Below are 17758 nucleotides of genomic sequence, written 5' to 3'. Positions count from 1 at the left end.
GTACCTTCTCCAGGTTGGAAAGGCACGCTACCTTAGACGCAAACAACACGTCGTCAACAGAATATGGAAACAGCTGTTCTCCCACGGAATAGAATTTGGTGATAAAGTCAGTGTGTTTCAGCCACAACAGCAAGGAAAGAACACGGTGTGCAGAAATGGAGTCCTAGCGCTGTGCCTTCCACAGAATCTGCAATAACGTCCACTTGGACAACAGTAACCACCCTTGGCCTATCACACATAACGGTCATTTGCAGCGTGTGTGTGTGTGTGTGTGTGTGTGTTTGCATGTGTGTGTTTGCGTGTGTTTGCGCGTGTGTGTTTGCATGTGCTTGCATGTGTGTGTTTGCATGTGTGTGTGTTTGCATGTGTGTGTGTGTGTGTGGGTTTGCATGTGTGTGTTTGCATGTGTGTGTCTGTGTGTGGGTTTGCATGTGTGTGTTTGCATGTGTGTGTTTGCATGGGCGTTTGTGTTTGCATGTGCATGTGTGTGTCTGTGTGTGTTTGCATGTGTGTGTCTGTGTGTGTTTGCATGTGTGTGTCTGTGTGTGTTTGCATGTGTGTGTGTGTGTGTGTGTTTGTGTGTGTGTGTTTGCATGTGTGTGTTTGCATGTGTGTGTGTCTGTGTGTGGGTTTGCATGTGTGTGTTTGCATGTGTGTGTGTTTGCATGTGTGTGTGTGTGTTTGCATGTGTGTGTTTGCATGTGGGTTTGCATGCATGTGTGTGTTTGCATGTGTGTGTGTGTTTGCATGTGTGTGTGTTTGCATGCCACGGCAGACACATTTGGTTTTCATTGTCCTTGACTGACCGGAGGAGTAACAGCTCTCTCCTCCCCGGAGAGGACGTGTGGGTCAGCCCCGACATTTTCCAAGCCCAGCATGTGGTTTCCGTCACATGTCCCTTATTAAAGTCCGCAGGAGCTATGTGGGGGTCGGGGAGCGCGTGGCCCCCAACACTCCCCGAGGAAAGGGGGCGCGAGGACCAGAGTTAGTAGCCAGAGCAACACATAACAAGGTGTCTCATTCCAGACCGGGTCCCCATGGTCCTGATGTCAGTGACGGACTAGAGCCCCGGCGTTCCCGGGGAGCAGGACCTTGCCTATCGATTATGCATTTCGTGGTCACGCCAAGAAGAGGCGGGCTGAGGACTGGGGAGAGCACGTGCATTGGGGCAGATGGGCCCTGCTGGCGGGCAGACAGCGGGGAGAGGCTTGGAACCCCCAACACCAGCCTCATCCAAACGGGCTCAGGGACAATCAGGGCTCCAGCAGAGACGGAGGTCACCTTACACTTAAGAAAGGCATAGGTGGGGATTTTCCAGTTTTGTTCTTACAAAGGGGAGGAAAAAACCCAAAGCCACAATTCAAATAAAATGAATATTTGCTTTTTCTTCATCATTGGAGATACGTCCCTGTCACCTTGATTATCATGTTTCCATACTTCTAAAGAAAGAAAAAAGGATCTGCAATGGATATCCACCTACATTCTCAAAGAAAAGCATGGAGTGACCTTAGATGAGAACACTTATCACATTAACGCCAGGCATATGTAGAATTTCACCGGGCACCTGGCTGGCTTTATTGGTAGGACATGTGACTCTTGATCTCAGAGTTGTGGGTTCGAGCCCCACATTGGGTATAGAGATTACTTTAAAAGAGGAAGAAAGAATTTCATTTTCCTTGATCCTTTCTCATTTTTATCTTCTTTTTTCCTCTGGTAAGTCCTAGTCAGTCATTCAGAAAGTGTTCACTGAGAGCCCACTAGGGGCTGTTTGGGGTCTGGTGACAGAGCCGCGGGCAAGCCAGAGCAGACCCCCCCCCTCCACTACCAGTCCATTGAGGAGACAGACAGACACCAACACAAACAGGACACACAGTCTGTGGAGAGCAGGCCTCACACAAGAATGCCACAACATTCTAAATGTCATGTCAAAAGCCAATGTTTGGGTGCTAATTTGAATAGGGGGGACAGAGGCCTCCCCGAGGGGAAGCAGGCAGAACCAGAATAGGGAGGACAGCATTCTGGGGGGGGAGGGACAGGCGGTTGTGCCCCAGTACAGCCGGCGGGTATCTTGCTCATCCTGAGGCCAAGTGAGGGTACCCCGGTCCAAGTCCCCAGCTCTCGGGTGAGAATTAGAGCCTCCCCTGGAACCCCGTTCTCCTCATGGGCCCCAGGTGGCTCGCTGCCTTCATCCCTTCCCATGTGCGTGTGCGTGTGCACGCACAGGTTTTCCTTCGACCCTCAAGTCCGTTTTCTTGGCCTTGCCTCCTCTTACCTCCTGTGATGCTTCACACCTTCCTTCAAGCCACAGTTTCGGTCTTTCCAGACCACGCGTCCTGCTTACGTCAGCATGGCCTTCCAGGTCCTCACGACCCACGTGCCGCTCTCTCGTGGGCTCTTCGCCCAAGAACACACCAGTGACCGTGCACGGGGCGAGGACGGGGGGGGCAGCGCCTGACTGCGACCACGGAGGCTGCTCGCCCCGGGAGGGGGAGGGCTGCAGGGACCGTGACTCCGGCAGGACGGCAGGAGGAGCCAGAGCGGGTCGGGCAGCGGCTGCGGGTGTTCTGCCTCTTTTGCCCCCTTCTCGTTTTTCCGTGGGCTCAGAACTCTGTTCACACGGCCCAGCGGCACAGGTTCCTGAGCCTTGTAGCGGACGCTGCCGGGCACCCAGACCCCAGCGGCCGTGCGCGCGTGCTGGCCCTCAGCAGCTCCCCCTACCCCGTGGCGGGGGCGCGGCCCTGGGCCGAGTGGAAGTCATCCCACCTGCAAGGTCATCGTCCACACCTGGCTGGAGCCCGGGTCAGCGGAGCCCCGCCCTGCTCAGCCCCCGGCCCTGTGCCCTCTGCGTCCTCCTTCCCCTTTCCTCAGAGAGCTCCCTCACTCCCCCTGCCCAAGGAGCCCTGGACGGCTCTGTGTCTGGGAAATCTGACCCAAGGCCAGCCTGTTCCTCTCCGTAGACCTAGATACTCCATGCACCTGCTGCTCCCGGTCAGCCTCTCCTCTTCTAGAGACTTCCCTCTTCTGCTCTTCCCTTCCATCCTAAGGCCCCCTTCTGAAGATCGGTTAGAAGGCCATTTCTTTCCCGCACTGGCAGCACACGAGTTTTGGTTTTTATGCTTAACAATCCAGGAAGCTGTGTTCCAGAAAGGAAATGTCAGTTTGCAGAGAAGCAAGGGCGGCCCCTCCGTCCACCTCACGGAGCAGCCGCTCGTTCAGGGCCGGGGAGGGTGAGCTTGGGGAGCCCACGCGCTTACAGGTGATGGGCTGCAGGGGCTCTAGGGAACCCGGACAAGCACCCATCTCAAGGACTTATCAATGCTTTTCTCACGGATTTTTTTGGAACCAGAATTTCTTGGTTCGCCAGCCACACTGGCCACGCACAACTTTGCCTCCTCGTGGGGTTTGTTGTCGTGGGGCCCCTGCCTTCCCGTGCGGCCTCCCCCCAGGTGCTCCCTATGGGAGAGGCTTAGGAGGCTCGCATATTCCATCCTAGGTCTCCTGGTGAAAACAACAAACCAGTTTTGCTGATGGTAGGGAATCGTCTGGCTTGTCTGTTTTGTGGTGGGTGCTCTCGGTTTCTATCCTGGGAGATGGGGATGCGGCTTCTCTCCACCGGGACACTGCCCCTTCCAGCCATGGCTGCTCCCCACTGCCGTCCAAAGTGGCCCCCGGGGGGCCGCCAGAGAGGACGCTGCTGGCACACAGGGCACGCCAGTGTAGGAGCCCACCCCTCCGGGGGTGCCTCGCTCTGTCCTCCACTCCAGCGCCCATGACTTTCTTTCAAATCCTTTATATTTCAGCCAAAACAAAACGGCACTCTGCTCCCTAAGCATGCCCTGTATTTCTGCTTCCACAAGGGCTCTTATTCCATCCTTTCTGCCAGGCCTGCCCTGATCATCCTTTCTCAAAATCGACTGTAGGTTGGAGAGAAACAGCTCTGACCGCCTCCATCAGAGGCAAGCTTTTCTTCCCGAGGGTTCATAGGATTTCATCTCCGCTCCTACAGCAGCTCTTGTTCCAGCTCGTGGGTTTAAGTCGGCCCTCCAGGACTGTGGTCTCCTGAAAAGCCAAGAGCACCACTGCTCCCTCTCTGAGCCTTTCGTAAGTCCACGCGTTCCATTCACTCCACTCCCGCGGATTGCCCCTGCTTCCAAAGGCCGTCCCTGAGCGCCCTACCCGAAGTGGCCTTTCGTGCTACCAAACACAATCCAGCATTCCTACTGCTCTACTGGTTGCAAATTGTCTGTCTCTCTCCCTGGAATGAAATGCCAAGAAGACAGGGACTTGGGCTTGTGCACGTCCAAGGCCCGCACAGCACTCGGTACAGGTGCTCAGAGAGTGGTTGGCTGAACAGATCGGTCCATCAAAAAATGCATGAACGCAGCCTGTGTGGGGCTGGGATTTTGCAAACAGCTTTCCAAGAGCCAGCAGGTGGAGAGCCCCCGGCCTCTAGGGATGTCAGGCTGCAGCCCCGTGATGTGCCGGGTCAGTCCGAGGGCTGTTCGCCCCGGAGCCACCCCTGCCCGCTGTGTCCTCGTCTCTCTAAGCAGTCACAATCCACATGAGCCGAGCAACCGTGTCCCACAGTTGGGCCTGTCCTCGAGTGCCTCGTGAGCTTCCAGGAGAAGCGGTGGCCTCATAAAGTTTAGGAAGAATGAACAGAAGTTAAGGCCAAGTGGAAGAAACAGCACGAGAATCTTCGTGACTCATATCAAGTCTCACTTCGGCGCTTCGCCCTGCGCGCTCTCAGGGAGGCCCCCGGCGGGTGAGGTCCCGAGGGAGGGGGACTGGCTCCCCGATGCGCTTGGGTGGTGCTGAGGGCTCTCTTCTGCACCTGCAGGGGGCGGTTTGCAAGGGTTTTCTCCCACTGTCAGGACCTCAGTGAGGGGCAGGAGACAGACTGCTCCCCGGGTGCGGAGTGTGTCAGCACGGGTAAGAGGGCCTTTGTGTCGGTCGCAAGAATGTCTCACCATATGCGAAATGAATTAAGAGAAGTCCAAATTAAATAGGGATTACACTGATCCCCTTTAAGGATTTTCAATTCATATTGGTGCTTTTTCTTTTCTTTTCTTTTTTTTTTTTTGTGGGAGAGCACTAAACCGAAACAGGCCTGCCCTCAGGCACTGGGGTCCACAGACCCAACAGGCCAGGAATTCCTCGTGCAAAACAGCCACATGTCCCCCCACAACTTCTCCCCGCAGGCGCGCCTGGCTGCCAAGACCCGTCAGCACCGGGCGCGCAGGGGGTCCTTTATTCCTCTCACCGTTCCCTGGACAGCAGGGAACCATGAAAGTAGCCGTTGCGGCACAAACATCCCCCCAAGCATAATGTTCACCTCTGGTGACCTAGGAAGGTGTTCAGCTCGGACCTATTCACCGCGCCCCTGCCCCCAGGAGTGAAGACGCCCTCGGGCTGAACCACAGATGCATTTCTTAGAGAACATTCTCAGTCACTTCCCATTAAAAGGCAAACAGACTGGTGCTTCTCTAAGGCTATAAAGAGAAACTCATTTACGTACATCAAATCTACAACTCCTTCATGGGCGTTTCCGACGTTCCTGCTGTGTTCAGAGCTTGCCACGTTCAGTCGTTCAATCGATCCCACTATGGACTCACTTCTCAGGAATGCTTTCTCAACGGGTCCACCCAGTGCCGTGAAGCTGAGCCCGAGGAGCAGAGCCGTCCTGGGGGCCGGGTCTCAGCACCCACCTGACACACACACACTTTCTCGTGGGGCGTTTCTCCCATGAATCCGGTCTCTGGCCGGCTTTCTGAGAGCGACATGCATCGTTCCCATGGCCCGACTTGTGTTGCTCGAGCCTTAAGAAAGAACTGCGATTGGAAGGACTTCAGATATGCTAGACCAGGTGTTCACGGGGGGGTGGCACCCAGTGTGGACCTTGCGGACTTGAGTGTCTGCCGCTGGAAGAGGTTGGGCAAGACAGGTGAGGGGACAGACCCAGCGGAGGTCAAGAAACGGGCAAGAAATGGCTGAGAGGCGGGTCTATGGAACGGAGATGTAGCAAAGGGTAGAAAAAGGGGTTGGGCAGCCAGGGGGCCAGTTGAGGCTTCATGCAGGAGGTAACGAAGCACTGCCTGACGTGGGGCCAGGAGAGACAGAGCAGACATCATATGTTCGTCGGGCTCGTGAACTGGCTGGGAAGGTTGGCTGGCTATTGCAACGATCCTGGCAAAAAGGACTGGGGCCTGCACTGGTGCAGTGAGACTGGAGCCAGGGAGGAAACTGTGGGAGAGATCCAGCTGCTGTGTCAGGCCTGGAGATCTCAGAGCTAAGTCATCCATCAATATAAAATGTCTCGAATGTGCAGATTTCTCCTTCATGGTTTTCCTGGCAGAAAGAAGACTTAATTCAAAGACAACCCAAATATGAAAAAAATCAAGGATGTGGGAAATAAGAAACACAATTTATATCAAGAACTTTGGCCCAAACGGACCAAAGGGAAGGTTTACCTTCCCTTGCATCGTTTAGTCAGGGGGGGAGCAAAAGGCAAGAAAGTTTCTTTCTGCCCCCTGGTGGCTTTCGGGAGAATTGAACTGGAAGGGCAGAACGAAGAGAGGGGACCAGTTTCTACACCTTGTGCCCAACGTCAATGGAGCAAACACCCCTCCAACCACAGTGAAGACGGTTCAGACGTCCTGACATCTCAGGTCTTCTGCCTGAGGTCGGTGAACAGGGGTCGGGCCCCGCCAGCGTGGTTCGTCGCGCGTGCTGCCCCGCCGGACGGTGGACTTGGCCGTACAGACTGACTCCGCTTGCACTGAGCAGTTTCTAGAACGTGACCTGGGAGCAGAGCGTCTCTGACAATGGTCAGGAAACCGCTCCCCCGGCCTCCGTGTCGAATTGCCCTGGCCCAGGCGCTGGGCACACAGCTCTGCACACAGCAGAATGCACTTTTAATTAGGTTGGGGTTTTCTGGTTTGGGGGGGTGTTTTGGGGGGGGCGGTAAAAGCGACCAATCTATTCCCAACTTCCATCTTCCAGCTTCCCTCTTGTCCCCCACTCGGGCGGCATTCCACAGCCCTGTGCAACATCACTTCGTTTCCACTCGAAAAAATGTGCTTTTGATTTCTTGACCTTTTTGATAATGCTCTTCAGCTAACGTGTGGCCCTGTGAAAAGCCAATTTTCGGAGGTAATGCCTCTTCCAGAATTTGCCTTCATGCAGAACAATAATGCAGGAGGACGAAGAAAAGTAGGAGCAGTTGGGGGCTGGCTGAAAACAGTCCAGTCATTATCAGTTAAACTGTAACTGATAGGACAGCCTGCTGTGCGGAGCGCTCGGTGCGGCCTACGAAATGCTGCTGTTTCCAGATAGCCTGTTGTTAGGTTTGTCTCGAACAAAACAAACAAAAATGCGCATAATTGTACCAGGCCTCAAAACCCATTTTATTCTCCCAGTATACCAAGGAAATCCTGAATGGTGGCGCCACTGGAGAGAGGGAGGCCCTCCGTGGGCTCCTATGAATAATTGTTTATCCACATTCTATTAGAGAAAGGCCAGCCAATGGAAAGTTCCTACCCTTCTGACATTAGAGCGCCCTTGGTGAATGGGCATTTCAAATGGAGTTTAATTCCATAGTCCCCAAGACCTGTTTCAATATGGTGAATTTTGCAGAGAACTGTAACCTATCCAGTTAATAGAATCTTTTTGTTACTTTCACAATTTCAAACAGAAATATTTGAATGCCTTATACCCTCTTTCCTGTAGCAGAGTATACCGAATGTACCGTAACTGTGTCCTTGACAATTCCCTGACAATCATTACCAACGTCAACTCTGATTGACCTGACGATGTCGTGGGCTCCAGGGGCTGTTGAGATGTTTGGGGTTCTATGCCTTGGATTGGTAGGGTTCACTCTCTTTTTTCTTTAATATTTTGTTAATACTTCGTTACCTGTCTTTTCGTCGACATCTGCTTTGGGCAAGGTGTAATGGGCTGCGCCGGGCGAGGCTATTTCTTCTCCACCTACTACTACCAGCTGGCTCCACCTGCCCAGTTCGACTCTCCTGATGAGGAAGCTGAGGTTTGCTTGCCTTCTGGTCCTGGCCTAAGGTGTCACAAGTGATCCGGGGACTTGAACCTGGTCCAGCTTGTCATCAAAGTCCAGGTTCCCTCCATGTTTTGTTTTGTTAACTTACTAAGATTAATAGAAGGATCTGGTTGCTAGTGGAATGTGGTCAGAAGGTGGCTCGAGGTCTGCTGTTGGCGCTCCCCACCCTAGTGTGTCTTCACTCCTCCAGAGCAGGCTCCCAGCACCGCTGTCCCTGGGGGCGGTGTTGAACGTCAGTGGCCATACCGGAAGAGCTGGCCAGGGGGTGATGCACACCCTTCCATTAACATGTCCTTTCCAGCTCACTTTGTCCTTTTCCTCTGGCACCAAAAAATTTCTTCTCCTTAGGCCACGCGGCCCAGATGACTTTCCCATGAGTAAGGCGTGAGCTCTAGAGCCTGGATTCAAGCCCAATTTAGCTTCTAAGACGCAAGTTTGTCTGTTTCTCTTTTTTCTTTTTTTAACCTTACTTTTGGACATTCCGTTCATGTTCCAGACGGTGAAGTGCCTGGCTAAGCAACCTGCGGAGAAGCAAGGCCTGACGTTCATCATCACTCGCAGGTAATGCTGACATAGGACAGCTTCCCTATATCAACAAAGGCCATAAAGGAGTCATAGAAATGAATAATGTTCTCATTATCGTAAGCTCGAAGTGTTCTCCGGACTTTCTCCTCCCAGCTTGGATCCTTTATTTCCAACCTTCCTTGACAGCATCTTTGGTGACATTATCAGAAATACTCATTCCCACAAGCGTGAACCCCCAGCGGCTGCAGATGCGGAGCTCATACTTACACACTCTTGGCCACACACGGATGTTTCTCGGGCCTTCGTATGAAAAGTATATGGAATAGAATTAAGTAAATCACAGTGTGGCTCTCAAGAATAGGCAGAAGACGGGGGAGACCAGAGATAGTGATCCTTAATTCCCGTAGGTATTGCCCCCCACACTGTGCAGAGCCCCTGGAGGCCACTGACCAACCTCAGGGGCTCCTGCCGACCCCCCACCCCCAGCTCTGCTCACGGGTGGCCGCAAACAGTCTGGTGAAGTGAATCCAAACAGATGTCTCCGTATCTAAATCACACGACTCTAGTGCAATTCCACAAAGATCTCCACATTGAGGACACTGGTAACGCAGTTGGGGTCAGATGTAGGCTGTAGTAGGAAAAAAAAACCAACAGCAATCAAAATCACTTAAAAATACTATAGCAAAGGCATAAAGAACCTTTAAGGCAGACCTGTAAATCAATCTAATCTGTCTTCTGGACTTATTCAGGTGAGGTAACCACCAGCTGTGTATTCAACAGTACGAGAGAGACGTGTAAGGAGGATTTATTTTTCCCATTTTCTTTTGCACACAGGTTCACTGCATATTTTTGTAAGAGATGCATATAAATCCTTTTATTGGTATAGATTCAAAGATTTTTATTGATAAATCTATAAAATAATTTTTCTACCTGATCAAAATAAACATGTAACTAGAACTAGAAACCTGAAAGAAAATTTGAGATGCAATATAAAGATGGAAATAATAGGGATGCTTGGGTGGCTCAGTCGGTTAAGTGTCTGCCTACGGCTCAGGTCATGATTTCAGGGTCCTGGGACTGAGCCCCGTGTCAGGTGCCCTGCTCAGCAAGGAGTCTGCTTCTCCCTCTCCCTCTGCTCCTCCCCCTGCTTGTACTCTCTCTCTCTCTCAAGTAAATAAAATCTTTTTTAAAAGAAGGAAATAATAGAGCACAAGTACTTTAGAAATATTCTGAATTAATCTCTCATTCGAATTATTCATTAAACATTGTCACTGCACATATTTTAACTTTAAAGATTTTTTTATTTACTGGGGAAGAGGGGGAGAGGGAGAGAATCTGACTCGCTCAGCGAGGAGTCTGACATGGGGCTCCATCTCACAACCCTGAGATCATGACCTGAGCTGAAATCATTTTGTCAGACGCTTACCCAACTGAGCCACCCGGGCGCCCCCATTGTTTAAATCACAGCGACGTGTGGCAGTTACATCAGGAAACTGAGGCAGCCTCATGGCAATGAGATACGTCAAATTCATTCGTATGGGCAGCTACACTTTAATCAAAGTCTAAATTGTTCAGTGTAAATTACAATGAGAAACCAGAAAGTGTCAAAGTGAGTTGCCCTAACTAAATGTTCCGCTCTATTAGCTCCATGGTGTTTTGCCACGTAGAAACATGAAATGTATCAAACCATGACATTTTCATTTTGCAGGATGGCCTTCCTGCGGCACCATCCACCAGAACTCGCAACAGTGGAATCGTTCTGTATCTGCACTGTCCCGTGTGGCAGCTCTGGTGGGTTCAATTGTGTCCCCTGCAGGAGCGCCTGGCTGGCTCAGTGGGTAGAGCCTGTGACTCTTGATCTCGGGGTCATGAGTTCAAGGCCCCTGTTGGGCAAGGAGCCGACTGAAGAAAAAGGAATTGTGTCCCTCCCCGCCCCCTGGCAAAAAGATATGTTGAAGTCCTAACCCTACCTGCCCTGCTGATGTATTAAGATAAGGTCATAGTAGATTAGGGTGAGCCTACGTCCAACATGACTGGTGTCCTTAGCAGGAGCTGACGTAGGGAAACACACAGAGAGAAGATGGCCTTGGGAACAGGGAGGCAGAAACTGGGAATGAGGTAGCTGCCGGCCAAGGAACACCGAGCATTGCTGGTCACCAGCCGCGGCTGGAAGGCGCAAGGAAAGATTCTGCCTGGATCCGTCAGCGCGAGCACAGCCCTGTCCATACCGTGACTTTGGACTTCCAGACTCCAGAACTGCGAGAACCAGTATGTGCTGTTTTCAGCCACACAGGTGGTGGTAACCTGTTACAGCAGCCCAGGGGCCCCCGTGGCTTGCTATGAGCCCCTGAAATGTAGCTAGTGAGGCTGAGACTGAATTGTAATTGTAATTAAATGAAATAGACACGCGTGGCTACTGTGGACAGGGCAGCCTTATCAGTTTGTAGGACTTCTACAATAGTCCTATACGTCGAAACCCTTTTAGTTGACCCTTGAACAACACGGGAGTTAGGAACACAGACCCCCTGCGTAGTCAAAAATCTGCGGATAACTTTTGACTCCCCCAAAACTTAACTCCTAATAGTATACTGTTGACCAGAAGCCTCCCCGATAACATAAATAGTTGATTAACACATATTTCCTATGTTATGTGTCATATACTGTATTTCTACAATGAAGTAAGGTCTCTTAGAGAAAAAACCACGTTATTAAGAAAATCAAGGAAAATACACTGACAGTACAGTACTGTATTTATTGCAAAAAATCTGCATAGAAGTGGACCCATGCAAACCCGTGTTGTTCAAGAGGCAACTGTATTGAGCTGAGTGTTTGAATTAAAACAGAATAATCATACTCTTACTAGCGAGCTTTCATTAAGCATACACTCTCTTTCACTGTATATGAATGTACATATAATCTTTGCTTTAATGGTCAATTAAACAACAAACATCAGCAACGGTTAGCTTCCAAATTCCAGTCTGGCCATCTCTGAACATTTCCAAATGTGCTGAAAGTATATAGAAGTGCCCACATACAACTGAGCTAAGATCCTTACGCTCTGAATTCACAAACCTAAAATGCTATTTTTCTTATTTCATGATCAAAAAGCTCTGTTAGTTGAGAGATGCTATTCAGACTCGCTGAATACTGAATTAACAAAGTGTGATGAATGGGACTTCATGAAGTATTCATGAGTCCTCATTTAACACTAATTAAATAAAATTTTATAAAAGGCCAGTGTTAAATGATTTTAAGACCCTGGCACAGACTGACAAAAGCATGAAAAATTAAGGTTCAGGGGAAAATATGATCCAAAAATCACAGAGTTGAGTTATGCAAGCAGGGAGCACAACATTTGTACCTTTTTGGTATGATGGCTTTAGCATGCAACATATGACTAATCTTAGAAACCACTTTTTGCCTATTGGTTTTAATCAGACTGTAATGGTCAAAGAAAGAGGTATTTGTGCTAGTCACTCATGGTCTGCTTAATGCATACCAGACAAGCGGAGGATGGCTTTCTCTCCTGCGAGGTGGCTGAAACATTTATTATTGAATTCCATATTAAAGGGTAATTCTTAAAAATCACAAATGCCACATAACATTAAGATTTGCTGGGCTAGGTTCATTTTTTTTTTTTGTTTTTAAGATTTTATTTATTTGAGAGAGAGCACACAAGGAGAGGGGCAGAGGGGGAGGGAGAGAAAGGGACAGAAGCCCAAGCAGACTCCCCACTGAGTGCAGAGCCTAATATGGGGCTCGATCCCACGACCCCGAGATCATGACCTGAACTGAAATCAAGAGTCAGACGCTTAACCAACTGAGCCACCCGGGCACCCCAGGTTTTGTTTTGTTTTTGAACAGCATATCCATTTGGAATTGCGTCTTCATATTGCAGGTGGAGAGATGCGGTGAGGAACCCAAGTGATAAAAATCTGCAAGCTATTTCGGAGCGCTAAATGAATAAAAACGTGGCACGCAGAATAGATGTAGCAACTTCAAATCTTGGTCTGATTATTAGACCGTCAATAGGAAACTGTTTCCTGGACAGGACTGGACTGAAGATACCAACTGCAACAACCAACTGGATATGAAAATGCAATTTTACTTAGAATTAAATCTTAAAAAGCCAACATATTTTTCAAAGTAAAAAACGTGGCTAAACTAACAATAGCCCACCCTTTCCTGGTACCCATTTTAAGGACCTCTGTTGTATAAAGAATCAATGAATCAGAACCTTAATTTGTTTTAAATAATCTTAAGCTTTTAAATTAGACATTTTCTAATTGGAAATTTTACAGGCATTCAAACCGCAAAAATGGTAAGATAGTCTCCCAGAAAATATTTAGTTGAGGGACAATGAGAGGAGGTGCTACTAACTTTTAAAAGCTATACCTGAACCTTCAAGTTCGGAGGAAATCCCTACTGTCGGGGAAATGCATAGGGAAAAGAACCATGTGACAGAGTGTTACGAAGAACTGATGAGAGCCATTAATGCCGGCCAATTACAACTCTGAGTGCCCATGAGGGGGGGCTTGTCTTGAGCCCCCTTTCTCAAAGGATCCTAGACACAGTGGAGTGTATCTAATCGAACAGCCATTAAAACAATTATTTTCCTCAATTACTTCTTCATTTATTTTCATGTTCACAATGGATTAAAACGTTCAAAATTATGAAACAATACACATGGCATGATCCCATTTTTATTTAAAAATAAAACAAGACCTATACATCCATGTAGGTAGAAAAAAGTTTGAAAGGGTACATCAAAATGTGAATGGGAGGGGTGGTGGTTACTGATGGCATGGGAAGTGATTTTGTATTTTCTTTGGTAGATTTTTCTACACTGCCTAAGTATTCCTGGTGAACACTGTCCACTTCAAATAAGAAAAACAACAAAGCTACTTCCGCTCTGGAAAAAAAAAAAAAGTCAGTGGGAATTATAACCAATATTTAAATCACTTGTAAAATAGGATTCATTTTATCCTAAACCTACTAGGGTCCTCTTTACTGTAAAAAAGACAAAACACTTGAAAACGTGTTCCATAAATATACTGTGTACTACTATGAACGATTAAAGTACACTTTGCTTTATGAGATATTTATTCGAATTTCTCTGTAAACTATGCTTTTTAAAAGAAATTGTATTTGAGTTTGCTACGTAAATCCTACGTCTAATCCCTGTGTGTAAAAGAATGGCTATTTCCTAATTTATCATGTGAAATCCAGATGTTTTGCCTAAAGTGAGATTTATTGTATTTGTATTTATCCCAGAGAAAGGAATCCATCATGCTTTGATTTAGGTAACCCAACGACCTGGAATTCCTGTAATTACTGTAAATGAGATATTATGATTCATACAGCCAGTGTTTTACCTCTGTTTTCTGCATATTCTACAGGTAAATGTAGTAAAAAATCGAAAAGTATGGAGACTTATGTCTTTGAAGTATCAACCAGCATGAGCCACTGAAGATAGAAACAGCTTTATTTTTTTCATTCAACAGTTATCAAATGGACTGTTCAAAAGGCATACACGAGAGCAAAAAAATATCACATGCAATCAAACGTGTTTTGCTTTATAGTCACTGGTTTTCTTTTGGAAGAGAATACACATTTGAATAACTTCTAATTCAAACATTATGTTTCCATTTCACTTCCTTCTTTTCTTTAAAGTTAGCAACCACCAACACATTCTAGATAACTGGACATCATATTCTCATTTTTATTCACACTGCAGTAGAATAAAGCCTATAAAATCAAACCAGATACTGCTCAGATATCTGAAAAGGTTCATTTACATAATAGATTCTGCTATGTTAAAAAACCGCACACAAGTGATATTTTGCAAAATGGATAAAAAATAGGATACGTTGTCTGAAAGCAAAGATAAACTAATAATTTCTTATCTAAATAATTTTAATCAAATGAATAATATATTCATTTGGTAATAGCCTCTTTTATAGAATATTAAAAAAAAAGTGCTCAGATTACATTTTTAAAAAATAATAAAAATCTCACAGAACTGGAAGAATTTAAATAAACTCGGCAGCGTGGAAAACCTCGATTACATTTCTGCTCCCGAGACGAGGCGGCAGGTGTGAATTTACCTGCATTCAGAAAGGAACTACAACTCTAAGAGGGTAGCGTGCAGCTTCCAGCCTTGAGAAGATAGAAACTGTCTTTGAAAGGTTCTCGAGTGTCTTTCTTTGGATGCAAGCCATGAACATAAGACCAGATTTCTCAGCTAGACTGCACGTCGACTGGCAAAGCCGGGTCACCCGCTTGCCTTGCTGTCCTTCTCTAGCACGCTAGTAATACTCAGCCAGGGTGCAAAAGAACACATAATGAACTCATTAGGGTCCATACGCTCTCTCTTCCCAGAACAGCGCATGAGTACAGCAACTGAGCAGAAGAATCTTCGTGCCCCGCTCTCTCTGGCGGTTCACTGCAGCCAGCCTTGAATGCCGCCCTCAGGGGCAGCACCCCGATTCCCACAGGGATGTGATCGCTCACTTTCCTCTGAAGGGACCCTCACTGAATTCTGCAGGAGGAAACCAGAGTTGTGGTAAGATGTAAGAGCCAGGTTTTCTCTTCGTGGGATACTCAAGAGTTGTGATCTTCAGGGCTGCTGTTCCACCTGCCAACCACGGAGGTAAAAGCGGGTGTGACACAGCTGGTAGCAACGCGAACATTCCAATGCCAAGGGTAACAACGACCCTACCCCGCGGACTTTCCTAGTACTCAGATTACTCACAACACTTCTGAAGCTCTACTTCGAAACTTCTTTCAAAATTCAGGTATGTCCACAAAACAGTGTATAGAGCATAATTCTATTTATATCCAAATTATATATGTCTGTGTGTAGACAGATAACAAATCTGTCTGTCTCTGGTATGGTAGAATTTCAGATTATATTTTACTTTCTTCTTTACAGTTTTATTAATGTTTGTATTGCTTACAGTGAGTACCATTTTGTAATCCTAAAAACATTAAGCTATCTTCGTTTAAGAGGGAAAAAGAAAAAAAAGTTCCATTGATTCCAAAGGCAGCTCCAAACAAGAGTCTATCAAATACTCTTGGGAGACTATTTTGAAGAATAAAATCCCAGAAGAATGCAAAATCCACGAGATCAGAGAAAATGCCTTTCCTTGCTACTCTATCTTCAGTTGGCAAAGAACCTGCACGTGGCAGGTGTTACTTACACACACACACACACACACACACACACCCTGTCTGAATGAATAAATACACAGTTTATTTGGATGCTTAATTTCTAGACATGTGATTTTAAAAATCATTGTTTTATGAGCCTTCTTTTAGCTAACTGAAATTATTTTCTAATGTCTTACCTAAATTTAGTGCATTTAGGAGAAAAGTTTAAAACCAGTAAGTGGGTTTCAAAGTACTACGTTTTATAATATGGTTTTTAAAAAAGATCAATGGGAAACAGGCAAAACGGGGAATGGAATGAACTCCGTGGCCAAGCAGCCGGCAGCAGCAGATGGGGGTCAGCTGAGAAAGAGCAAGGAAACTAACCCTCCTCTGTCGTCCATCGTCTCCAACACAAGTCCGTTCTGTGAACTGGTAGCGCTGAGTGGTCCTCCTTGCTCCCAGCACAGCGTCTGCCACCTTGACGGGGTGGACAAGGGACATTTGCTGACTGGGTGAGGGGCCAAAAGAAAGTGAGAGGACAAGGAGCTAGCACTGCTGACTCTTGCCTGGGAACAGAGGTCGAAATGACGCCTACGCTTCATTACACGTGATTTCTAGCACAGCTATAAAAGCAGTCAGATATTAACTAATTTTTAATCAATAACCAAAGGCAAGTGTCCTGAGTTCCAAGGAGTGAAAAATTTAGTGTATAGTTACTCCTGATGGGTCTTAGGTCAAGACAGGAGCTAACATTTTTCTAAAAAAACAAAACAAAACCCTACAAAAACCTTCATTTCTTATATTTTTAGAAATAGAGCAAATAATATATACAACTAGGGTAATGATATATTTTGTTGTCCAAACTGGGATACTTTTGAGAGTAAGATTACTTGGGAGTAATAATCATTCTCGGAAAAAAACAACCGTGTGGAGACAACAGCCGTGAGGGGAGCCGTCCTGGGTAAACGACCATCTGACGGTCACACCATGTCCTTTCTTCCCGGTCTGTATTTTCTTTTTCTGAGTTTTCTATCAACCACACAGCACTCGGCAGTGATACTGAACACTGAGCGGCATCTGCTCCGTTCTCTTGAGAGGCGTTTTCGAAGAGAGAACACCGACTCCCCACCTTCTCCCCCAGCCCTGCGGTCTTGCAGCATAAACTACTGTCTTACGTGGATCTGAGAAAAGTCTGCTGTAATTTCTTTGACAAAAAAAGCACGACGGTGATTTAAAAGACTTAAGATCCACTTATTCATTTTACTTTCCCAAATATTAACACAAGCAGTTTATACCGTATCTTGTTCATAAAAGAAACTTCCAAAATGATAAAACCCCCACGAGAAGGCGAGGTCATGAACCTATTTTTAAAATCTTTATATTAACCAGGAGATTCTCACAAATACATCGCCACAAAATATTCTAGAAAAGCCATAGAAGAGTCAAAATAAAAAACATCTCATCTGTGGGCAGGCCCGGGAGTGCAGGGGTGCAGGGTGCGGGGCGCAGGGGTGCGGGGCGTGGATGACGTCAGTTCCGCAGCAGCAGCATCCGCTCGGAGCACGCCTGCCCCACCAGCCCCGCGTACTGCAGCACGGCCGCCTCCTCGCTTGGGTCCCTCTGCTGTTTCTTATAAACGCCGTAAGGCATTATGGCTTTCTTATGGAACACCTGCAAACGGTCAGGCTCCTTACTGCGACCTTCGTCCACTGCAAGGACAAAGAAGAGTCATTAAAACCAGTCACGTGTCAAACTACTTTTTATATCCGAGCGCAACGATATTTCATTCGAATAATAATGCCGCCCGAAGATGTCCTCCTGGGCAGAATGTTCCAACAAGGCTGGGCGGCAGGAGGGCTGAGGACGTCATGTGCAATGACAGGATACCCTGCTGACGGGTAAGAGCTTCCCTCCCCTGAGAGCGTGAAAACGTCAGAAGAGAATTGTATGCAATTAAAAAACGGGCCTTCAACACATTTTCTCCTCACGGTCAAGTCTGCAACGGTCTTT

At 47.5% G+C, this 17758-nt stretch overlaps 1 protein-coding gene across 9 annotated transcripts in view; it reads right to left on the bottom strand.

Moving 5' to 3' along the window:
• Positions 1 to 14063: 14063 nt before the first annotated feature.
• ATE1 (arginyltransferase 1) overlaps positions 14064 to 17758 on the bottom strand; it is a 162624-nt gene continuing 158929 nt past the window's right edge. For 8 of the 9 annotated variants that reach the window (XM_040624524.1, XM_040624525.1, XM_040624526.1 and 5 more), the window contains one exon: positions 14064 to 17457. In XM_040624524.1, coding sequence (XP_040480458.1) covers positions 17279 to 17457 — 179 coding nt within the window. In that variant the 3' untranslated portion in view covers positions 14064 to 17278. The remainder of the gene's footprint in view (positions 17458 to 17758) is intronic. The other variant, XR_005833250.1, reaches the window with a different exon arrangement.

Source organism: Ursus maritimus, unplaced genomic scaffold (assembly GCF_017311325.1).
Source record: "Ursus maritimus isolate PB19 unplaced genomic scaffold, ASM1731132v1 scaffold_7, whole genome shotgun sequence".
Lineage (NCBI taxonomy): Eukaryota > Metazoa > Chordata > Mammalia > Carnivora > Ursidae > Ursus > Ursus maritimus.
Note: the sequence above shows the minus strand (reverse complement) of the source record. Positions and strands in the feature narration are given on the sequence as shown.